Raw genomic sequence first — 26,469 nt, 5'->3', positions numbered from 1 at the left:
GATGTATGTTCCTGATCCACTTCTCTCTTAATGTTTCATTCCTTAGCGAACTTAAGAATAGATGTATGAGAGGCATTGCCATAGTTCGATTTAAATCCGGTTCACAACGCGATCAAAACAAACATATTCTCACATGACTGCGTATAATTACAGATCTTAGTGACCACTGACCCATATAAATACACTCACACACTTATATTCTACATAGAAACTAATACTTATCGTCAACTTACATGAAATTACGCCGACTGAATAAGAAAACAAAAACGAATAGGCTCACCATTATCGGTTGGAAAGAGATCTTCCCTAACCACAAATTTTGGTTACACACATAGCCTACGATAGTTTGGTCTTTGACTTCCAAATTTTCCCGGTGAATATTCCTTATCTATTTCTCCTGTAGAGATCTATCTTCCGGGAATTTAAAAGCTTCAGCAAAGGTATAATTAGATCTACAACCACGAACGCAGCAGAAACGACCCATTTTGTGCTATGTTACAGCACGGCAATATAAATACTATTATACATTAAAAATACCATCAAATAAACTTCTAACAAAACACCATACTGATAAACCGTTCTAGATTACTATTTTACCAAACATATACTTTATACTTCAATAACTTGATCAAAATAACACTCTTTAACAGAATGTAAACACAGATATGAACCAACCACATGTCTCAAAAGCTCGCCCACGAAGTCGCCATTTTCCTCCCAATCGATAGTAACATTAAGGTCTGATATATTGTAGTCGGTCTTGGGTAAGCTTTTTCATGTGAGTTACCAACTGCCGTTAAACGTTCCGTGTTTAGTGTTCTAACCGACTTTTGACGTAGTAGACTTAATCATCAATTTTTTTAGTTACAGGTAACATCCATTTGTAACCTTTTCCTTTCCTCTAGGTACGGACTTGCACATATTAACCCTTATTTGTGGTCCGGTCTTGTTTGTTAGTAGTAAGACGTCGTGACAGACCACACAGACGTGAAGAATTAGAACCCTGTGTCCCAGTGTTTTTGTGTTATGCCCTGATAGTTTAGCCTATGTATCATTGGTATTTTCCTAAGTTTCATCATTACCTGCTGCTTTTAGCTTCATTACATAGCTAACCCTCCTCTTTCGTAGTGTACTACTTTCTTCTAATGTTGGCACCTCTCCCAGACATTAATCAAATACTGTATTTGCATTAATTAACCCGCAAACCAGTGACTGGACGTAGCGTCTTACGACGATGTCCAACAACTAACCAAGAATAAGAAGAAGATCCTCGATAATCGACTAACGCATGTCTCTGTTTTGTATTAAATCAATGAGACAAATTCTTGATGCCGCGTTTATGAATGTATGAAATGCCGACTGAAGAATAACACGGATTTTCAGTAAATTGTTATTTGATCAAATACAGGTATTAGCAGTTGTATACAAATATCATTATCAGTTTCAAAAAGTGGGAGTGTCTGTTTGAAGTTAGACTGTATTCAGTGACTTGGCTTGCACGAAATGAATAGTCAGGTACTTGCTAATGAAGGCCTACGTATGGTTTTAACGACGAGAACATTTGGTCAGTATGAAATACGTTGATGAGACAGGAAAATTACAATGGGTTGGATTAGCATTTCTAATCTAAGGGTTGTTCGTTCATAATATTAATGTGTACAAATATTTAATTTTTTAATTGTCTGAATAATTCTGTCAGAAATTGCGAAAATAATTCGGTTAAATGCGTGGGCATTAAGACTTACAGTTGTTCTGTATTATTACTGGTCATCTCCCTTCCTTGAATTTTAATTTTATTTTGTTGGTTCATCTCCCAGCTTGATGGGCTGATGTTCTCGAAGCCTACTTAATAATAATAGTACCGGTAATAGTTTTTAAACTACTTGAGAGAGATTTTTCTTCTTCACAATTTATGCCTACTGTTTGTGTTAATATGATTCTGTTTGTAATCTGATGTTTGATTTAAATAATCCAGACCTTAAAAAGGCTGTTAGGACCAAATTTTCAGTATAAACCCTCAAATGTTATTGTTTCATGGATGCAAGGCCTAAGAGAAAGAAGGGTTATGACCATACAGTGAGAAAATAGGATCAAAAGTAGACAATAAGCATTTATTTTGACAACCAGGCTGCACTGAGAGTTGATAGTTGACTGAGTTCTTGGTTGAAAGTGGTTACAGTCTTACCCTTCTGCTCACCATTTGGTTTTAATTGCAGAGATATTGTAAAGAACTGCTAAATTACTGCATTAGCTTTGATACTTCGTGATTTTTTTCTCTCTCACTTCACAGTGAAGAGTGCAAGTTGAATTTAGAAATGAATGTGATGACTGAAGCTGGGCATCTTTGAATGCAAATTAAAATACAATCAGTATGCTATGAAAATCAACATTTCCAGGACTAAAGTGATGGTCATAAGAGACAATAAAAGGGGGTGATTCCGAAGTTAACTACACTAATATTAGGACTGTCTTACAACAGTATCATACTTTTCCTTTCGCTTTACAATTATGTGCCAGAATGAGTGGCTCGGACAGTTGAGGTGCTGGCCTTCTGACCCCAACATGCCAGGTTCGCTCCTGGCTCAGTCCGGTGGTATTTCAAGGTGCTCAAATACGTCAGCCTTGTGTCGGTAGATTTGCTGGGACGTAAAAGAACTGCAGGACAAAATTCACTGGGCGAGTTGGCCGTGCGGTTAGGACCGCTGAGCTGTTAGCTTGCATCCGGGAGATAGTGGGTTCGAAAAGCACTGTCGGCAGCCCTGAAGATGGTTTTCCATGGTTTCCCATTTTCACACCAGGCAAATGCTGGGACTGTACCCTAATTAAGGCCACGGCCGCTTCCTTCCCACTTCTAGGCTTTTCCTACCCTATCATCGCCATAAGAGCTATCTGTGTCAGTGCAACGTAAAACAAACTGCAAACTGAAAAAAGGGCAAAATTCTGGCACCTCGGCAGTTCCGAAAACCTTAAAAGTAGTTAGTGACATGTAAATCAAATAACATAAACAAAATGTTATCATCATTACAACTAGGACCTATGTGAGAAAAAGGAAATCTCAGCTGTATGGAATAGCATTTACATCTGTAAAAGTAGGCTATCTTAATTTTTGCCTGTTAAATGTTAAAAACTGTGTCTCTGCTTAAAGTAGTTTGGGGTGATTTGGTTCATCCGTTGGCAAAGGATTGAAGTATCCAGTTGAATGATGGCTGTTTAACATATCTCCCTTTAAGATATCCTTTCTTCATATCCTTGTAAAGTGGCATTTCTTTGACCAGATTCCACTATACTTGACTAATCATAATGTCATTTTTTTCTAACAGTTGTACTGGTAATGAAATGGCGTATGGCTTTTAGTGCCGGGAGTGTCCGAGGACATGTTCGGCTCGCCAGATGCAGGTCTTTTGATTTGACACCCGTAGGTGACCTGCGCGTCGTGATGAGGATGAAATGATGATGACGACGACACATATACCCAGCCCCCATGCCAGCGAAATTAACCAATGAAGGTTAAAATTTCCGACCCTGCCGGGAATCGAACCCGGGACTCCTGTGACCAAAGGCCAGCACGCTAACCACTTAGCCATGGAGCCGGACAGTTGTACTGGTCATATCATTTCTGAGATGTGTTGTTGGTAGTAATTCTCCTCCTCTTCACAAGTGATAATGTACCGTATGTGTTACTTACTTTTATCAGTATTTGGTTGTCCACATCTTGTTATGAAAAGAACAGAAAGGTTTATTTATTTATTTGGCATAAGCCTAGCGTAGCTCACTCCGCTCATTCTATACGAAGGCTTGCCGGCAGGTGATACCCTTGTATCGTATGGCAGAAGAACAGCTAATAGTTATTCAAGAAAAATGGTACTGGTACAGAAATATTTTACAAAAGAAAAATATGTGGAATTATGTTGGGAGAAGTAGACTTTACAGATTCTTACACTATTGCTTCTCAAATTTCAATGCCTTGGAAGTTTAAAGCCTTTGCATTAGAAATGATTAATTATTCTGAAAGTGGATACTAAAAAAGTATTGCATGATACAAACTTTCAGTGATCAGATCTATATAAATATTGCACATAACAAAAGTTGCAGAGATTTCATGATTACAAATTTACATCTAGCGACTGCAACTAGATTAGAGATGAGGGTGTCGTATCAACAAGGTCTTTTAATGATCTTTGGTACTTTCTCAGAAGGCAATCCTTCATAAGGTGTTCCACAGTCTGTTCCTGAGCTCCACAGTTGCAAAGTCCCCATTTGTACAGGGAAGGAGATCTCATGCCATGGATGTGTTGTTAGTCTGTCTCATTTCTGAAAGAAACTGGAAGTAAATCTCTGCTTCATCATATTTATGTAAAGGGGCTTTATATTATTGTTTTAATGATTAATGTTGGTCATGTACAGCACATTATGTTTAGACTGGTACTTGATTTATCAAATTGTTTTGTATGAGGAGTTTATTGCATTGCCTGGTGGATAAGGTACACCTCTCACGACGGTGATGGATGATAGGTAACACTCATCAACACTATGATGATGAACTTGTGTCTTCTTTTTCTTCTTCTGCCACTTTTCCCCCCACATGTGGATTTGGCCCTGTTTTATGGCCGGATGCCCTTGCTGATGCCAACCCTATGTGGAGGGATGTAATCACTTTTGCTTGTTTCTGTGGTGGTTGGTAGCGTGGTGTGTTGTCTGAATATGAAGAAGAGAGTGTTGGGACAAATACAAACACCCAGTCGCCAAGCCAAAAGTATTAATCTCATACAGTTAAAATCCGCGGAATCGAACCCAGGACCCTCAGTGTTCTCCGTAGGACCTTTTTAATGGTCGCACCACCCTGCCGTTTTTATGGACCGCGCGGCTATCATAAACCAGATATGTGCTAGTTACATAATATTAATACATATGGCCTATTTTAGTCACTGGGTGTTCCTAATTAAAACGTAATTACTGTAAAACTGTTTATTAATGATAGATTATTATTGTCAGCATAATTGCAACAATTACACTGGAGTTTAAATGTTTATCTTGACTGTGACGTAGTGTCGTATGCGAGCGCTGCCTGGATTACTGTGGAATCGCATCCGAACACTATTCAGCAAGATGTCGCAAACGCGTATGGCACTCCAGGCCTAAGCGCACTGTTACATGATTATGAAGGAGCAGTAGAACACTAGAAGTTCAAAATACTCTGTTATACCTTGTTCGTGGTAACACTAAAATAGTTCAATTTTGCAGTTAATGTTTACCGGTCTCATATTACTGTTAATGCTCTGAGGGGCAATACACTGATTTTTTTCATATTCAATTTTACGTAGTATTCCCTGCCCGGCTACTCATTCCTGCCACCCGATTGACAAAAATTTTTGAGGAGAATACTAACCTTCTGAACTGAAGACCTCAATGCTGACCATTCAGCCAAGATGATGGTGAACTCGTGTGAAATGTCAAATTATTGGCATCCTTTCAGTTCACTTGGTTAGACCTCTTTTCCTTTTTAGATATATTTTGTGTGTGTTCACTCCAGTTTGTCTTTTTATAGTACAGTATACAAGCAAGATACCTGTGTTTGCTATGGTTTAAACTTGAAGGTTCTTTTTCAAAATTTTAAATTTTGGAGATCTCACTCTTGGTGGAATCTGTAGAACTGTGATGGTAGTGGTGATTATTGTTTTAAGATGAAGTACAACTGAGCAACCATCTCTCAACACTAATCGGAGGGAAAATGGAAGAGGTCCAAACCTTTGAACAATTAAGGTTCTGGCAGAAGAAAGAGAAGGGCCATGAAAGCATGAAAATGAAAGACTCCCTATGCCTCTTAAACGTAATACCATCGGGGTTGGAAGAGAACCGGATTAGACCAAGGAATGTTGGATAGGAAGGATGAAAGTGAGGAGGCTGGCACTCACAGGTAGAAGTAAATGCCAGTCTCAGGAAGGGGCCCATGGTCACAAACTTCCAAGCTGAGGGTTCCCCTTCCAGTGGCCTTGTACAACAGGCCAGAGATTTCGTGGGTGTAAGCTATTCTACCATCCCTCATCCACGGGGAGAAGCCTGTAGAGTTTGTACATCGAACAGTTTCGGAGGAATGAATTTGTTTTTTTTGATTTACCCCTCATTTCAACCCTAAAGAACACGAATGTTTTTAAACCCATTCTTATTTAACTGCCAACTTCCTTCATTGAACACATCTGAATGGATGAATAATTTTGTTTGCAGAGTTAATCCTCATAATCTTAGGACCGAGCTCGATAGCTGCAGTCACTTAAGTGCGGCCAATATCCAGTATTCGGGAGATAGTAGGTTCGAACCCCACTGTCGGCAGCCCTGAAGATGGTTTTCCGTGGTTTCCCATTTTCACACCAGGCAAATGCTGGGGCTGTACCTTAATTAAGGCCACGGCCGCTTCCTTCCCACTCCTAGCCCTTCCCTGTTCCAACGTCGCCATAAGACCTATCTGTGTCGGTGCGACGTAAAACAAATAGCAAAAAAAAAAAAGCATAATCTTAGGCATGGAATATACTTAAGTGTTTCTTATTTAAAATTGAGGACATGAAAGAGCATATGAAATTTCAGTTTAGTGCAGCTCTCGAAGAATGAATATTTTTTGGATATTGATTTGGAATGAAATGTTTTCAGATATGTCATATTTAACATCTAGAATATAAAAGAACAGCCATCATGTGAAATTTTAATTTTGCACATCAAATGGTTTCAGAGAAATTACTTTTCTTTTTGTGTCGTATCTAACCCACATTCACACCCCTTTAAAGCAGAATGTTTTCAGATCATTTGTTACTCAATAAAGACACAAAAGAGATACCACCTTGTGAGGTTTCAAATTTGTACAGTACATTAAACCATTTAAAAAAAATAAACATTTTTGTTTTCCAAACTTAACCCACATTTAAATCTCTCAGGTATAGAATGATTTAAACTATTTCTTATTTAACTTCTAGGGCATAAAAGAGCAACTGTCATAGGATATTTCAACTTTGTACATCAGTCTGTTCTGGAGGAATGAACAGGTTTGATTTCTTGTCGCACATTTAAGCCATTGCAAGGTGAAATTTTTTTGAAATGTCGTCACATTTACATCTAGAACATGGAAGCGAACATCACATGAAATTTTAACTTCGTACATTGAACGGCTTTGAAGAAATTAATATTTTTGTTTCAAAACTTTAGGAGGTAATGTGTTTTAAAATATTTCTTATTTGCAAGAAGGACATGAAAGGGTAACAATCATGTGAAATTTCAAATTTGTACATTAAGTGGTTCTGGAGGAATGAAGATTCTTGTCCTCAGAGCTAACTCATTTAAACCCCTTAAGGAGGAATGTTTTTAGGATATTTATTATCTGACATCTAAATATAAAGGAATGGCCGTATTGTGAAATTTTAACTTGATGCTTTGAACAGGAAAGTACAACCAATACATGAAATTTCAAATTTATAAGTCAAAGGATTTTGGAGGAATGAATATATTTGTTTTTGGGTCTTAATCCTCTGTATGTTTTTCAAATATTGTGCTATTTAACATCTAGGACAACTATGTGTGAAATTTCAAATTTATACACTGAATGGTTGCAAAGGAATGAAGATTTTGGTGTTCGAGGTTTAACCCGTAAAGAAATTCACCTTGTTTTCTTGACACGGTAAAAGCCCAAAAGCTTATATCATGTCAGCCTGTTTTATGTTGCAATAAATGTATAAGTATTGTGGCAAGGTGTCATGTTAAATGTTTTTCAGCTCTGTTATGTTGAAGAATCATGTTGATGTTAGCACTGTTGTATCTTTCTTGTAAAATTTTGCTTTTAATCCTGCAGGATGCGATTTACTCTGACAAGAGGACTGTCAGCATTATGTCTTTCGACTGTGGCCTTGCTTATGTGGACGGTTTTGAGACAAACTCATTTACAGAAGTTTACTCAGACATGCCATCATCCTGAAGAATTTCAGACTTCTCTCCACAAACTAGCAGACAGGTAAGAAATCAGCATTTAAATGATCATACCAATAGTTAAATGTTTAACATACAGTCTTATTCAAGAGATACCAGAGTATCTGATTGTGTGGAAATGCTTGCCAATGTGACATATGTTTATGGTCTTATGAGAATCGTAGCTTGAATTTCACCTTTGACCAACCTTTAACTGTTTTTCTGTACTCTTCCACTTCCATTTTAGAAAAGCTGATGCTGTTGCATTCTCAATCCAGTCCCAATTGATTACAGTTATGCAAATTACTAGTGGCACTATTGACCTAAAAATGCTAAAAAATGACCTTTAAAATGACCTTAAAATTATCAAATAATGTCCTAAAAAGGAACAAAGGACCTAAAAATCCCAAGTATTTATTGTTTGAAACAAAATTATATACATTTCTAGGTATGAACAATATTGATAATTGATATTTTCTCTAATTTTTATATAGCAATATGTCAGTTCTTTGTTTTGGAATGTCGGTTTTCCTTAGAAACAAAACGTACCGGTACGAAGATCTTCTGACACCAGGTACTCCGTAAAGAGAAATGATCTGAATAGGAAAACAATGTTACTATAAAGATAATCGTAATTGGCGTCGGTTGCAGATTTAACTGTAAAGCTATATATAATGCCATATTATGTAGGTTTTAATATTTACTTCAGACCGTGTTGCAGTAGATAACTGTGACCATCTGTAGATTCTCGAATGTAAAAGAACGTCGATTGTCGGCCAAAACGTTCTTGTACATCGAAAAGCTCCTTTCGACGTCCACAGATGCGAGTGGTGCATACTTGAAGTGCGCTAAATCATTTGGTGACAGCTCTTCTTCAATATCCACTACACTGAAATCTTCTCCAGTCAGTACCCGGACAACTGAGCACAAAACGTTGTATCCTGTGTTTTTATCAAAAACAGATTTTAGTTTCCGAAATACCGATTCGCCAACTTCACCACACACATTTTCCAAAGCTTCCTGTGTTGCTCTCACCAAAGCTGTCGCTTGTTCGATTGTCACACCTCTCTCCTGAAGTCGTGTAATAGCTGACGGCAGGGAGCTAAAATTTGCCGTAATGTATGCCAACTTACCCTGCTCATCGTCAGCTGAAAACATCTCTTGGGCGATTTCGATAGCCTTGGCGCCTTGGGCTTTTACAGAATTTATCACTTGCTTCACTGCTGAAAAGTTGTCGCTGTAGTACTCGTACGCATTGATCCACGTACCCCAATGTGTGACTACAGGCTGCGGAAGTAATGGGATATTGGGAGCTAGTGACTTAGAGTTTCCTGCGCGATGAGGCCTTGATAAATACTTTTTTTACCTGTGACACAAGTCTATCAATGTCAGGAAAATTCTCCCTCACGTCTTCTGTCACTCTGTGGAAAGCATGAGCTAGGCAAGTTACATGCACCATTCTTGAATAAAAAGCTTTGATAGCTTGACAGCTTTAACTATGTAAGGCACGAAAAGTAAAACGTCATCGTACCTCACACCATCAGGCCACAGCAAAACCATGGCCCTGTCAAACATTCGACATATTGTAAAATGATTGACAGATTCCAGGACTTCAGAAGTTAGCAAAAATATTTCTCTGGGATTATCTATTTCCATGGTTCCTACAATTACATCAGCTACTCAATGACCTTCAACATCAGTAGTTTTGTCTACTGAGACAAAAATCTTCTTTCCGCTTGTTCTTTCCTGTATTCTTTGAAGTGTTTTTTCATAGCAAAGCGGTATGTAATTTTTCCTTAGCGTATAGATTCGTCCGGAATGGAATGACCTGTATACCGTGCTAGGAACTGACTTAGTTTAGGAATAGTTAGATTATGAAGAGGAATATTTGCTGTGACAAAAACTTAACAGAGTTCAATAAAAAAGGCTGAGGTTGTACCTCTGCTTGATGATGCGTTTTGCATGAGTAAGCTGATATTCTGAATACCGTGCACTTGTTTGTTGCGACACGTGCTGTTGAACAGTGAATCTTTTTGCTGCTGCCACTTTCACTTCACACACTTTACAGAATAGTATTTCACCATCTGTAGAAAAGGTGTCTTCCCCGAATTCAGAGACAGTTTGTCTCAAATGACCTGCCTTAGATGGTTTTACCTTTGGCACTTGAACACGCACTCGAAATGGTTACACACAACTGACATCTACAAACTGTACAAATAAAACTGACCTGCAGGAACAAGGAAATAGAGTCCACTGGCAGAAATACCTCACTGCTGATGTCACTCTGTGAACACACTTCCCTGGTGAACTGATAAAGGCTTATCCCTCGTCTGAAGGTCACCCAAGAATAGCTTAAGCTCTCACCTCCTGTTAAGACACAAAGGTGATGTACAAAGCTACGTACTCAACTCACAACTAAGTGCAGAAACTTTCGAAGATGAACCTTCACGTAAACCTTCAAGTACGTCAATATAAAGGGATGATGATGATGATGATGATGATGATGATGATGATGATGCTTGTTGTTTAAAGGGGCCTGACATCGAAGGTCATCGGCCCCAGATATAGGAACTGGTTGGTTGATGACATAAAACGTGGATTCTTATTTAAAAATAACCAATAAGAAAAATAATTAAAAATGACAAAATAATGACGCAAAAAGAAAAAGAAAGACCTAAAAATCAAATACTAAAAAAAAAGATGAAAAAATGACTTAATGAATATTCATTTCTGTAATCTGGGGGCCATGAACAGGATTTGTGTATAACTTAGCAACTTCTATGACGCACCAATTAAAAGATGACATGTCATTGAAATCTGGGTCCTGGTGATAACAATAATGAGTTATAAAATGAAATACTCTCCTTTTCTTCACAATTCTTTTTCAAATGAAAAGTTTAAATTGGACTAATAGGATAATAATAGACACAATTTTCTCCCTTTGGCAGCGATTTGAAATTTCATGTAGTTGGAAGTTTTACCTCAGAAGATGATTGGGATGAACTTTGCTATTGGGAGTCCTGATGATGATTTTTTGTGATTTCCCATTTTTGTACAGAGCAACATGGGGTTCGAAACTCCCCCTCCCCCCCATCTTATGAATGTAACAGCAAGAAAGATAACATTGTCAGTATATACTAAAACTTATTGAGAACAAAAACATTCTTCCATTTATTTCGATTGTTGCTTTCATGGCCCGTAATTATAGACATGATAATAAGCTTTCAGGCTTTTGCTGGTTCAAGAAAACAAGGTAAAATTCTTTATTTTTCACAGGGAACTGTGCTCCGCATCTTCAGAAGAAAGTCTCGTCTGTTCACGAGGAAGACTTCTGTAATAATGACAGTTCGAATTTACAAATACTTTACTGTAATAATGACGGTTCAAATTTAAGAATACTATTGGTCTGTTGTATTACCTAATTGATAACCACTGTCCCTCTTGAAATCCTAGCCTATGTGCAGGGTGTCATACTTTCATAATCTGTGTACACCTGTTATTGTAATTCTTACTTCATTTGTTGTATACAAGGAGCTTAGTATACAGTAACACAACATAAAGTGTATTGCTTCGATAGTTTTATACAGTATTTAGAAAAAATATAACTAAACTTTTCTTGAAGCTTGATTAATTGCACGTAGTTAATGCTGATATTGAAAGGTAGACCGAAGGTGTGTGGCGTATATACATTTATATAACGTGAGAGTCCTATATACACACTCAATCCTATCTTGATGAAATAGTCTGTTCCAATGAGAATGTCTTTGCATAGTCGAAAGCTATCTGCTGAGTAATAACAAGTGTAACTCGTAGTGAGAGTTCGTATTAACAAGAAGTTAGTATTAGGCTTAGACTTGCAAGGAACTTGCATTAATATTCTTAATTAGCAGAATGCTAAGATTGATGTCGGAGCACTGGTGAGGACTTGAGGAAGTAGCAGAATGCTTGACTCGGGGCTTGACGTGGCTATGGGGATCAGGGAAAGTGAGGCAATGTCCAGAGGTGAGACCTCACGGCCAGAAATCAGTCCACCTGTTCAAACACATCTTAAAGAGGATGCCTCCATGTCTGACTTGCGGTGTGGTCTGGTCGTTGGACACTGGGGTAGTCCTGGAGAGGCGTGGAACGTTGCTCCTTATATAGCGCTGCCTGACGTCACAGACGAGCATGCCAGGCGCAGTGCAGTCACCTCGTAGTCTCTGGAAACATCGGTGATGCGGCGGGCTACGGAGCTTGTAGGCGCGGAGGACACACACAACACTTTTCACTCTCTAGTCTTTGACCTTGTTGTATATACTCCTTTCTGCACTCCCCGACCTGTCTCTACTAATTTTTCCCCTTTTTTCTGCTACACACTTTTTCTTTCCATCTTTAGCTCTGTTCTATTCTTCTATCCATCTCAGTCTTTCTTTGCACTTTATTTCTTCTACCACATTCGTCCTTGATTCATCTAGTGACCTTGCTGTTTATTTCCCAATGCACATTTGGTACAATTGGACAACCGGGTGATTTGGCCATGCGGTTAGAGGCGCACGGCTGTGAGCTTGCATCCGGGAGATAGTGGGTTTGAATCCCACTGCTGGCAGCCCTGAAGATGGTTTTCCATGGTTTCCTATTTTCACACCAGGCAAATTCTGGGGCTGTACCTTAATTAAGGCCATGGTTGCTTCCTTCCAACTCCTAGGCCTTACCTATCCCATCATCGCCATAAGACCTACCTGTGTCGGTGCGACGTAAAGCCACTAGAAAAAAAAAAATAAAAAAAAAAAAGAAAGAAACAATTGGACAAGAAACATCTTAATTGGAGCTAAGATGGCGTCGTAACCCCCACTTGGAAGGCTAGCACACAGTGAGCCATCTGGTGACAAATGAGAGTATAACTTACAATAGACCAACCATAAAGTGTTCATAAATTCAAACCATCATCATTAGAGAAGTCTTCCTCGTGACCTGACCAGACTTTCTTCTGAAGACGCGGAACAAAGTTCTCTGCAAAACATAAAGAATTTCACCTTATTTTCTTGACATGACAAAAGCTTCTTCCATTCTTCCATTGTTTTTCAAATTTCAAGGAAAGACAGTCTGTATGATCAAGTCAGTTAAGCTGATCTATTAGATATAAAAGGTAATAGTGATAATTGTTTTAAGGGACTACGAAGCAAGTTGGCCGTGGGTTTAGGGTCGCACAGCCGTGAGCTTGCATTTGGGAGATAGTAGATTTGAACCCCACTGTCGGCAGCCCTGAAGATGGTTTTCTGTGGTTTCCCATTTTTACACCAGGCAGATGCTGAGGCTGTACCCTAATTAAGGCCAAGGTCGCTTCCTTCCCATCCTCAGCCCTTTCCTATCCCATTGTCACTATAAGACCTATCTGTGTTGGTGCAATGTAAAGCAAATTGTTGTATTTTAAGGGACAAATGAAGAAAATACACACACACAGCTATAAAGAATTCTATAATTTCGATAGACTTTGTTTTAACGGGTAACTTCAGTGTGAATATTTGTTTATTTGTATACACATTAAAAATCATGACTGAGTCTATGTTTCGGGAGTGCTTCTTTTATATATCAGTGGTTTCTGTTTATACAACGTATATCAGTTCGTGTATTTAGTTTACTGTATATGAAGGTTATGGTTATATTCTGCCACCAAAACAAATGGTTCCACTTTGTCATTAAACAATGTACATTGTAATAGACAAAAGTAATAATGTCGCTAATTTAGTGCTTCCAGGCTTGTGCAGTACAGTTGAGAAAGTAACTTGTAATGAATTTGTGTGTGTTTGCAAAAATTTTGGACCATATCTTTGAAATCTTGTGTAGAAATGTATTGTACTCTACTGTTCCTACTGCATTCATTTGACCAATCTTCTAATATTCTGAGTGTGTTTATCTGGCTTTCTTCTTATCCCACACTTCCCACATCAAGACTGAAGAAATGTCCTCCTGACGAAGCTAGAAAGCAGAAATGAGCTTGTTGGGTGCTGAGCAGAAATGAGCTTGTTGGGTGCTGAGCAGAAATGGATGTAGAAGACTTTGGGTTGATAAGGAGAGAACTGATATCTTTGAAGACAGCAGTGTATAAAGATATGGAGATTGTCAGTGTTCATTTGTATTTTTATGTTTATTTCTTTTCTGTTGCTCCCTGTTCCAGTGCTGACCTGTCATTGTGTTTTACCCCGTTGTATTGTGGTATTATTTTGTATCAATGCTAAACCCTGTATTGCCTTAGAACTATTCCTACTGCATCAATTGAGTAATCTTCTAATATTTTGAATTTCATATTACAACATTATTTATAGTTTCAAAGATTGAGCAAAGATCTGTTTTGTTAGTATTAGGATAGTAGTTGATTCTATTAAAAAGTAGAAGTATTAGTTCTTTTGCACATTGTTAACATACAAGACTTTTTTGCATAATCTAAGATGGAATGTGTTGTTTCTCTTTCTAGGACTCATCATATACTGGCAACATTGGGACTCACTCATTTTCTTTGCTATGGGTCACTGTGGGGGTTGATCCGTTTGTCCCGCTCTCTACCATGGGAGGATGATGTAGAGTTCTGCCTCCGTAATGAAGAATTGTCATTGAAGGATGAAGTTTATCTGATTAGAGTATTTAAAAAGGACAATCTAGACTTAAGTTATAATTCAGCTGAAGGACTTTATGTTGTTAAAGACCCTAAATTTCATGGGGGAAGTGTTCAGCTTATTGTTTTTGAAGAAGATCCTTTGGTAAATATTAGAATTAAGTGTTTGTGTAGTCAATATTTTCTGTAATTGTAAGTTAATTCTGTTAGACCCTATGATTCACAGTGGCCAGGAATGAACTCATCATATAATTAGTTTCCTGGCAGAGGTAGTGGGATTTTTGAAGGGCGGAAAATAGTCCGTTCGACACTTAATGTCATATGATATCGGCATGTAAAAGATTTCTCGTGACTCATTTGGTGTTTACCCAAAAATATTCATTAAATCTCAGCCACAAACACTCAAGAGAGTTTCGGTTTGCTCAGTCTGCCATCTAGTAGGCCTAGAATAAAATGGAATGTCGAATTTGACGAGCAGACAGCCAGATGGCATCAAATTGAAATGTCTGCACACGGTAGCTGAGGCCATACGATTATTATTATTATTATTATTATTATTATTATTATTATTATTATTATTATTAGTTTCCTAAATGTTGCTCTCTGTTGACTGGTCAGTGTTGTTGTCACTGTGTTATAACCAACTTGACCATAGTATCAGATTAAAGCTTTCTAAAGCTCTATTGCCTGAAGAAACTGCACGTAGAAATACACTCACTGACGCGAGAAACACAACACTTCTATACCTTAAAAACACTGAGATTTATTTTGAATTCCAGTGACTTTTATGACACTAATCTACTATTTTATGGTAAAATATTGTAGTATGGACTCCTTTATGTGTCTGACAATGAAACAGAATGATTTCTTATAAATAATTTGATCAAATTAAGCCAGATATACGGAAGTAATACATATGGATTTGTATTTCAAGCAAATTTTAAAGAAGTTCATGAAGTTGTTTAGTTTTTCTTCTCTTCAAGGACTTTTTTTCTCATCCTCAGAAGTGTGTATAACATCCTCTTGCACCAATCATGGTATCAAACCTTCACAAAATTCCCTTGAAAAGGGGAGGAGATTACAAATGTCCACCTTAGTCAATACAATTCTTATATTCAAACACTTTAAGAGATTATTGTAAAAAGAGAGTACATATTTTGGCCTTCATACGGCCTTCTTCTGCCACATATTAAAATACAATGGTGAGAAAAACAAATTATACAAATAAAACTGTTTAAAAACAATAAGAAATGAGAAATGTTCATCTTAATGTGAAAAATCCGTTAAAAATGGTAGGGCCTATAAGAAGAGCTGCTCGAAAATGTTACAAAAAAGTGGTATGTTCCGAGCTGTCAGTGGAGAGATGGCATGGAATGACATCAGTAGACGAATAAGTTTGATTGGTGTCTTTAAAAGTAGGAAAGATCACAATATGAAGATAAAGAGGATAAATTGGGGCAAATATTCAATTATAGGAAGGGAAGTTAGGAATTGGAATAACTTACCAAGGGAGATGTTCAATAAATTTCCAATTTCTTTGAAATCATTTAAGAAAAGGCTAGGAAAACAACATATAGGGAACCTGCCATGTGGGTGACTGCTCCAAGTGCAGATCAGTAGTGATTTGATTGATTGATTGATTGATTGATTGATTGATTGATTGATTGATTGATTGATTGATTGATTGATTGATTGATTGATTGATTGATTGATTGATAATGGTAAAATGAATAGACAGAATGGTGATAAAAACAAATGATACAAATTTAAAAAAAAAAAAATCAAGAAATGGTTATGTAAAAATAACTTCATCTAGTAAATCTTTGTTCTGTGGTGACTCCAAGCGCTAGCTTGTTTTACATAATTGTATTTTCCACCAAATGTGTTGCTACATATTTTGAATTATTCACAGAATTTTCTCTGATTCAGATGTAGAAAAAATTTCTCAAACAACATGGTACTTTTCTTCAACATTTTTAAGAAGATATTCCAAATGATGGTTTTCTAGGAGTAAGTGCCCAGACATATATATGTTTTACAAAACTGATTATACCATTTTTAATGGATTTCTCGCATCAAGTTGAACAATTTTTTCCATAACCATTTTTTGATTATTTTTAAACAATTTTTGTATCGTTTGTTTTTATAACCATTCCGTCTATTCATTGTATTTTAATGTATCTGAAGAGAACCTAATGAAGGCCGAGATATATCTACGTTGATTTTTTACAATAATCTCTTAAAGTATTTTAATATAAGAATAAGGTAGATACTTTTAATCTTTTCCTTTTTTCAAGGAAATTTTGTACAGTAGAAGTCCGTTATAGCGAGAATTGATAACGGTAAAAAATTTATTCACTATAATGGATCGTCATTATATCAGATTTTTGTAAAAGTCAGGAAAACCCCATACACATTAGAATCGGTATGAAACGGCAATCAGTTTGTTAAAAACTTAAGTTTTCGCGGATGTTATCTATACTACGGCTTACTTGTTTGTTATTTTTCGAAATCTGATACTACGTGATAGTGTATGTTTAATTTCATTCTGAAAAAGATAGAGTATCACTCCAGAGGCCTCTGTGGCAAACGTTCCAGTTTTCTTCTTCAAACAGCGTCACCTAACGTAACCGTATATGTATAATGAAAACATATTTCAAGCCCACATAGAGAAATAATAACCTCCTAACTACAAATTTACATGGGAACAGCCTTTCCGAAATTCAATTAGACGCAAGAAAATATGAACTGTCCTCTGAAATCAGTGATGTACTCTGCCATATCTTGAGGTTTATCACATTCTTACTTAATTTCAGTATATAACATTAAAATTAATCGATCATTTATTTCAGCCATTATTTCTAACAAGTTAACAACTGCTATCGGCCACTTGATTTACACATTTGTTACAAAAACATGTTAACCTCTTTTATTTTGAATTTTCTTTTAGAGAACAGCTGTCGATGGATATTACTAACTGACTCCAACATCGCCGTTGAATGACGACGAGAGAGCTCACAAGTGTACATATAGAGAAAACGATACCAAAGGTCGCATTTTGTGGCAAACGCTTCAGTTTCCGTATTCAAACAGTCATCTAACCTAACTTAACCGCGTATGTACCATGAAAACATATATCAAGCGCCAGTAGAAAATTGATAACCTTCTTGCTATAAATTTACATGGGAATAGCTCCTCCGAAATTTAACCAGACGAGAGAAAATATAAACTAACCTCTGAAATCAGTGATGCACTCTGCCATATCTTGAAGTGTATCACATTCTTACTTAATTTCAGATTAGAGTATTAAAATTAAGAGATCGTTTACTTAGCCTTTATTTCTAACCAGTTAACAACTGCTATAGGCGGCATCATTTACTCATTTGTTACAAAAACCTTTTCTTCTCTTTCATTTCTAATTGTCTTTACGGAACAGAATCAACTCTGACATCGCCTTCGAAAGTCGACGAGTGAGCTCGCAACGGCACATAGCGAGAAAACGATACTTGACTTACTTTGACTTATTTCCTGTTGCTCCCTCTGGAGCATAGGGCCTTGATAAAACAGTACGGTTCCTGGCCATTCTCTTCACTTCGCTCTAGGTTTTGTCAACCTCTGCAATCTCCTTTTCGATCGTCCTCTTCCAGGTCTTCTTGGGCGACCTCGCTTTCTGGTGCCTTGAGGGTTCCAGTCCAGCGCTGCCCTCTCAGCAGCTCCATTCGGCTTCCTTAATGTGTGTCCAATCCAGTGCCATTTCCTCTCCTTGATCTGTATGTCAGTCGGCTGCTGATTGGTCATGGTCCAAAGATCTTCATTAGAGATTATGACCAGCCACCTCACATTTGTTATGCGACGCAGACATCTATTAATGAACACCTGTAGCTGGTTATTGATCTGTTTTGTAACTTTCACAGCCGTATAGAAGAATCGACTTTACATTGCTGTTGAAGAGGTGAAGCTTAGTCTTCCTGGAGATGTTTCTATTCTTCCACATGGGGTAGAGCTGGACAAACATACCATTTGCCTTCTGGATACGGCTTTGAACATCTTCCTCTGCTCCCCCATCAGTTGTAACTATACTTCCAAGGTAGAGGAAGGACTCAACTCGCTCAATTTCCTTTCCATTTACTGTCAAGCTAGTCATGACATCCGAATTAATCCTCATCTCTTTAGTCTTGTTTGTGTTGATCATAAGACCTGCACGTTCCGCTTCCTTCTGCAACCTACTCAGTTTATCTTCTATGTCCCTGTACCGCTGTGCCATAAGGCAAATGTCGTCTGCGATGTCAAGATCTTCAAGCCTGTCTCTCATCCCCCATTGAACACCCCTCTTCCGTCCTATTACCTTCTTCATCACACTATCTAGGACCAGCAGGAACAGAGTGGGAGAAAGAACACACCCCTGTCTCACTCCAGACTTGACGTTTATCTTTTCTGTTAGTTTCCCTTCATGAAGGACCTGACACTCATACCCCTCGTACATCTCTTTCATGATCTTGATAATCTTCGATGGAATTCTGTATTCCTCGAGGGTCTTCCACATGATTCTTTGGTTTACAGAATTGAAGGCTTTCTCGAAGTCCACGAATGTGAGGTAGAGGATATTCCGCCTTTCCACATTCTGTTCTATGATTTTTCGAAGTGTATTGATTAGATCCACTCAGCTGTGATGTTGCCAAAATCCCGCCTGTTTCTTTCGAAGCCTTCTTTCTACTGAATCCTTTATGTGATTCAGGATGACTCGCGACAGCACTTTACTTGGAATGGAGAGCAAGCTGATACCTCTCCAGTTGTTGCAGTTTGTTGTATCCCCCTTTTTTCGGGAACTTGACTATCAGCCCCTTCTTTCAGTTGGTTGGTCTTTCCTCCTCTTTCCATATCTTCTCCACCGGGCGAGTTGGCCGTGCGCGTAGAGGCGCGCGGCTGTGAGCTTGCATCTGGGAGATAGTAGGTTCGAATCCCACTATCAGCAGCCCTGATGATGGTTTTCCGTGGTTTCCCATTTTCACACCAGGCAAATGCTGGGGCTGTACCTTAATTAAGGCCACGGCCGCTTCCTTCCAACTCCTAGGCCTTTCCTATCCCATCGTCGCCATAAGACCTATCTGTGTTGGTGCGACGTAAAGCCCTTAGCAAAAAAAATATCTTCTCCAGCAGTGGGTGCAGCAATCTGATTGTAGTATCAAGGTCTGCTTTCAGTATTTCCGCTGGAATGTTGTCCAGACCTGGTACCTTCCCATTTTTCATTTGCTTCAATGCTGTCCGTATCTCACCCTGGGTTGGAGAGTCAAGGCCGATGCCTGGATCACCTTCTGCTTCTCCATCTTCTCCTTGCTGCTCATTTTCCAGTCCCACATCTCTATTAAAAACCTCCATAAAGTGTTCCTTCCATCTACTCAGCTGTTGTTCACATATAGTGAGGATCTCACCTGTCTTGCTCTTCACAGGCCTAGTTTTATTAAAACCTTTCTTTGAAAGCATCTTTGTGATGCCATAAAGCTCCTTTATATCCCTCCTTTCTGCCGCCTGTTCTGCTTTCTCTGCCTGCTCATCAATCCACTTCCTGTGATCCTTTTGTGCACTCCTCTTTACTTCCCTATCTGCTATTGAATACTCAGCTTGTGTTTGAGCCTTCTGCTGTCTAGTTTTGCATGTATTTAGCTTGGCCTTTATGTCCTTCCTGTAATTTATCTTGTCCCAGGTCTGATCAGATATCCATTCATTCCGCAGGTAGTTTTTGTACCTGAGCTGCTTCTCACTTGTTTCTACAGATATGTTCCTTACCTCGTTCCATACAGTCTCCACATCCTTCTCTATCTCAGAATCCAACACCTGGAATCTGTTGCTAAGTTCCAGTTGAAAGGTCACTGCCAATGTCCGCTCCTCTCTTGTTCCTAACATCCTTTTTTTTTTTTGCTATGGGCTTTACGTCGCACCGACACAGATAGGTCTTATGGCGACGATGGGATAGGAAAGGCCTAGGAGTTGGAAGGAAGCGGCCGTGGCCTTAATTAAGGTACAGCCCCAGCATTTGCCTGGTGTGAAAATGGGAAACCATGGAAAACCATTTTCAGGGCTGCCGATAGTGGGATTCGAACCTACTGTCTCCCGGATGCAAGCTCACAGCCGCGCGCCTCTACGCGCACGGCCAACTCGCCCGGTCCCTAACATTTTCCAAACTCCTTCTGAACCTCCTGCTCACCACGTGACCTTATGACACTGCCTATGTGGGAACACCGTGCCACCTATTACCAGGTCTTGGCTGGCGCAATATTCCATAAACTTTTTCCCATTTTCATTCATCTCTCCATTACTGTGTATACCCTTGATGTGTTCCAATCCTTCATTTTTTGAGCCAACTTTCGCTTTGAAGTCTCCCATAACTATGAGAATCCTTCTTACGTTTTCTCATTGTGGCATCTCACATCGTTTGGTAGAATTCTTCCTTTCTTTCCAACTCCGAATGTTCTGTAGGTGCATAGCATTGGATAATGGTCACATTCCTGATCTTGGTCTTGAACCTAGCAGTCAGTAGCCTACTGGAAATCGGCTTCCCCTCCATAAGACTTCTCAGTGTATTTTTACTGAGCAGCAACCCCACTCCGTCCCTGTGCTCTTCATCCTCACCACCAGAATATAGAAATGCAATTCTATCTGTTGTCTGTATCTCACCAAATCCTGGCCACCTCACCTCCCTCAATCCCAGAATGTCCAGCCCGTAGTTCTTCATTTCCCATGTCACTTGTTTCAGTCTGCTTTTCTCCCTCAAGGTCCTCACATTCCAGAAACCAATTTTTGATATCCTCTTCATGCCAAACATCATCATCAGGTTATCCATCCGGTTTTGTAATTTCGCTTCAGTTTCCATAATCAGATTATTTAAGAAGAGCAAGTGATTAATCCACTGCTTTCGAGTGCCTTGACGGGGCTGCCATCTTAAGCCTGAGGCACCAGGCTGATTTTCTGTCGGGGTTTCTTCCCTTAGCCTTTGAACCCACTTCTACTGCAAGGCAGCAGTTCCTATTCTATTTACCCAGAATAGGAGGGTTGTCCCTTCCGCCAATTCCACCGTTCCGAAGTTCTTCTTCTCTGACTTCACTGTCATTGAGGTCTTCACCGTAACCCTGGCAAGGGACCCCCTACATCGGACTACTAGTCGGGTCAGCTGGACCAAGGTTTTTTAAAGAGGTGTTACTCCTCTATCACTCACCCTTTGTCCTGACTTGTGACAGGCAGAGCCTGGCTTCCCAAACATTGGGTCCAGGTTGGTGGGGTTGAGAAAACGATACTGAAGGTTGCATTTTGTGCCAAATGCTTCAGTTTTCGTATTCAAACAGTCACCTAACCTAACTTCCGCGTATGTACCATGAAAACATATATCAAGCGCCAGTAGAAAAGTGATAACCTTCTCGCTGTAAATTTAGATGGGAATAGCCCTACCGAAATTTAACCAGGCGTAAGAAGGTATAATCCAACCTCAGAAATCAGTGATGTGCTCTGCCATGTCTTGAGGTTTATCGGATTCTTACTTGATATCAGTGTAGAGTATTACAATTAAGCGATCGTTTACTTAGCCTTTATTTCTAATGAGTTAACAACTGCTGTCGACCATGTTATTTACGTATTTATTACAAAAAATGTTCTCTTTTATTTCTGACTTTCTTTACGGAACAGCAGTTGACGGGTATTACTAATCGACTCCAACATCGCCTTCGAATGTCGACGAGAGAGCTTGCTAATGGGCATAGCGAAGAAATGATACCGAAAATGATCGATCGCATGCAATATAATCGTTGGGTGCATAAATATCACTAATGGAAAACGTCTCACACGCTTAATCGCTCGTAATAACGGATGCATCAGTGATAGGGCTCTCGTGTAACCGAAGGATAATGCACAGTTTAATATAGGAATTTCAAAGGGACAGACAAAAACTGTCGTTATAGTATGGTTCTTGCTATAGCGGACTTCTACTGTATGTTATATCCTCTCAACACGGAACATTCTTCTTCTTCATCATCATCTATTCCCTTTTCCAGAATTCCTCTGGGTAGGGTAGTGTACCAAAGCCCACCTTATTCATCTTTCCACCGTTCCTTTTCTAGTACTTTATTGCTATCGACTCCTTCATCTCATTCTAGGCTGTCCCCTAGGCCCTTAGGCCTGCATCCATGAATGTTCTCATTGGTATTCTCTCTCCTGGCATTCTCATCATGTGTCCAAACGATTTTAGCTCTGCTATATCAATCTCTTCTTGAAGTTTACACACTCCCACACTTCTTATTTCCCCACTTCGTATTCTATTTCATCTTGTCTTTCCCTGTATGCTCTTCAAGAACCTCATTTCAGCTACTTGTATCTTACTTTGGTTCTGCTTAGTCAACTTCCAGGCTGCTGAAGTATAGGTCAGTATAGGTTTATAATAGTACGAGTATAAAACCTTCTTGCACTTCATTGGCACATCCTTGTTTCATACAATGTCTCTCACACACTGGTATAAACTTGCAGACTGCTGTATTCTTAAATCAATTTCTCCATCTAAATTTCCATCTTGTGACATCATGCTGCCCAAATATTTAAAATTCTTCACTACTTCAAGAGGTTCATTTCCAATTGTTATCATTCCCCTGGATCTTCTGTTACCTCTCGTCATGATCAAAGTCTTGCTTTTTGCAGTACTAATCTTCATTCCAAAATTTCTTATCTCCTCATTCCATAAATCCACTTGTGTCTGTACTTCCTCTTCATTATCTTCCCAAACTACAATGTCATCAGCAAAGAGCATAGACTTTACTTGCTCGCCCATCATCTTCTCCTTGATATTATGTAGAATTCTATCCATGATGATAATGAAGAGTAAGGGAGACAATACACTTCCTTGTCTTAAGCCTGTCTCAACTCTGAACCATTCAATTTGACTGACTTTGATTCTAACACAGCTTTCGCAATTTTGATACAATGTTATTACGGAACATTATGAATATGAAATTCATACATTGTAATGCTCCCGATGAATGCTGCAGTGTCCTCTTGAAGAATCCTCTCCCATTCGTCCAGGGATGCCTCCCAAAGGTCCGGTAGGATGTCTGGATAGTGCTGACGGACTCTTTTCCCTAGCTGGTCTCAGTTATGTTCTATACAATTCAAATCGGAGCATCAAGCATGCCAAACCATAACATGAATCTTTGCTTCATCCAAGAGCTGTTGCACAAATCTCACAACATGTGGGTACGCATTGTCCTGCATTAGTGTGAAACCAATACCAAAATGAAGCAAAAGACACAACATGCTCCAGAAGGATATCCTCCACATGCCGATATGCTGTAAGGCTCCCATACTCCATGAAGGCCAAATCTGTCCTTGCAGTCATATAGATTCCTGCCCACGCCATCAGAAAACCACCCTGAAAAGGCATCCTGGGTGAGAATGTGCAATGGAAATGCCTTTCCCCAGGCCTTCTCTAGATCCTTTCTCCACCGTCAGGTGATTGCAGGCCAAATTGCAACTCATCAGTGAACAGCAGTTGCTTCCATTGTTGTACTGTCCAGCCACTACGTTCCCTTTTGAAACACAGTTGAGCTGCGCAATGCTGTTTGGCAAGTTCTGGGCCTTTAGCGGGTCTTCTGGATTGAAGATTGTCTTTATCCAGTCTTCTTCAGACAGTTCCCTCACTGACATCGAGCCCTTGAACTTGGTGGAGTCGATTTCGCTTCAACGGCAGTAGTGTGATGGTTGCAGAGAAATTGAAGCCATAAGAAGTGGTCATTTCTTGCCAACGTTGCTCTTCTTGGGCTTGAACGTGGTCTCCTTGAATAGCCTCCAGTTTCCCTGTACCTTATTACGGTTCTGGAAATCATTGAAGCTATAAGTTTTCAACACTTCTGTGACATGATGCATGCTACGACCATCTTCCATCAAAGCAACAGCTTTTACGGTATCTTCAGGACTTAATGACATTTTTTCTCCTAAAAATTGATTTTGACACTGACAGAAAAATAATACAAGTGCTTGAAGAGCAGGAAAGCATTATTGTCTCAACATTCAGTGATATGTTTTCCAGGTTGTGTGAGAAATAATGTTGAGGTTAATGCAGTAAAGAATCCACACGTCAGTGTTTGCTCAAAAATAAATCCAACAACTTCCCCTCTCTAAAAATACAGGATAAAGAGTTAAATTTTGATTAAATAGATACCTATTTACTTAAAAATACTCTATTGTAAGATCCTCCAATTTGAGGTCAAAGTTTAGAATAATAAATATACAGAATTTGCTAATGTTAGACTCGTAAATGCACTTATTGGACAGGCTGTAATTACAAGAAAAACATTTCTTCAGAATTTTGTTGTTACTGAACATACCATTAGCTGTTGGTCAAGGACAGTTTTCCACTTTTCAAGTGTTTGCCAAAGAATGTTATTAGCAGGGAGCAGATGGGAATTTTACTTTCACCCAGTAGGAGCTTCTGCCTGCTTCCTGCAGTATTCTTGCTTAGTAGCAAGTCTTGTAGTCAGAACATTTACGGTATTTATTTTATCGTATTTGTGATTATTTTTTAACTGTTAGGCTCTTCAGTCTGCCAAAACTAACTCTGAGTAAATAAATTTATAAACAGTATTTCTTTTTCAGATGTTACCACATGTTTTCTCTTTCAGATAAACAGTATTTCTTTTCCGGTGTTACTATGTTTTCTCTCTCAGGTAGTTTATAAATTTATTTACTCAGAGTTAGTTTTGGCAGTCTGAAGAGCCTAACAGTTATAAATTAACTGAGTCAAAACTGAAAAGAGATGGCTTCAGATGTTAATGAAAATATTTATACTGTATTTGTGATTGTTGCCAGTAAAATTAATTCATAAAAGTATTTTACTGTGGAGTTTAAGCTAGATGTTTTGGAATTCGCAGAGAAAAAGGATGTGCGGGCTGCAAGCTGAGAGTAAAACATGGTTCGTTACTGGAGAAGTCAAAGAAAGAAACTTAAAGCTGCAAAAAGAAAACTGAACTCGATTTAAATCTTTAAGGCATTCATTACTGTTTTCACACAGAACAGAGCCATGACATGCAGCCGCTAATAACAAATTTTTTATTTGTATGACTTACAATAGCTAGTACGTACAATTTAGTATACCATGCGTATTTAGTTTTCTGTTTCTGAAATACCTATTTGTAAGATCTGCCACGAACGTATAACTCAACCCCATATTTGGGACTAAAATTTGTGTTAAAAATGGTGTCTTATTTCCAAGTAAATAAGATAATTTCAAATCATTTAAATATTTAGTGGTTATAGTAGAGTTGTTGTGGCATTTACTCATAATGATGGGTTTAGATATTGTTTTTACCACAAATATTCCATTTCAGGTACTAGAGTTTCAACTTTATTGAAATTCATCTTCAGCCTATAAACACAACAATGTTTCTTTTACTGCTTCCAAAAATGAATTCTTGTGAAATGTACCAAATTCAAACCTCCAAATTCTGATATCTCAAACCTAGAAAGATTTACTGCATACATAGATACTCATTTTATCCACAACCATGACCAAGCATTAGAAGTTAAGTGCACATCACTCGTCCAGGCATCTATGAAGAAGCAACATTCGTTTCATTACAAAATTGTACTTGTACTGAGTATAGTAAATTGAAGGAAAAAAAATCAGTGATAACAATCTCATACTTTGAAAGAAGTGGATGATGTTCCTCTGTGAACATGAAAACAATACTAAGTCAGTAAAAAGTTATATACTTGTCAAGGCGGATAAAGGAAATGTCTGTGTCATTCTAGAGATAATACGATTTGAGATAGTTGAAGAGTTCATATCCTCTGACAGTGTCAGGCTATTTAACAACAACCCATTACCTCGGTGTCACCAGGATATAAAATCTACAGTTACGGTAGTAATGTAAACTACCTCCTGAGTGACCAAGGAAAGGAAACCA

General features: G+C 38.6%; 1 protein-coding gene across 4 annotated transcripts in view; it reads left to right on the top strand.

Moving 5' to 3' along the window:
- Positions 1 to 1,274: 1,274 nt before the first annotated feature.
- Positions 1,275 to 26,469, top strand: part of LOC136857208 (uncharacterized) — a 64,055-nt gene continuing 38,860 nt past the window's right edge. For 3 of the 4 annotated variants that reach the window (XM_067135675.2, XM_067135672.2, XM_067135674.2), the window contains exons 1-3: positions 1,275 to 1,408; positions 7,832 to 7,990; positions 14,396 to 14,678. In XM_067135675.2, coding sequence (XP_066991776.2) covers positions 7,833 to 7,990; positions 14,396 to 14,678 — 441 coding nt within the window. In that variant the 5' untranslated portion in view covers positions 1,275 to 1,408; position 7,832. Of the gene's footprint in view, positions 1,409 to 1,452; positions 1,565 to 7,831; positions 7,991 to 14,395; positions 14,679 to 26,469 lie in introns of those variants that run through there. The other variant, XM_067135673.2, reaches the window with a different exon arrangement.

Source organism: Anabrus simplex, chromosome 1, assembly GCF_040414725.1.
Source record: "Anabrus simplex isolate iqAnaSimp1 chromosome 1, ASM4041472v1, whole genome shotgun sequence".
Lineage (NCBI taxonomy): Eukaryota > Metazoa > Arthropoda > Insecta > Orthoptera > Tettigoniidae > Anabrus > Anabrus simplex.
The sequence above is the reverse complement of the archived record's forward strand: the minus strand, read 5'-3'. Positions and strand labels throughout refer to the sequence as shown.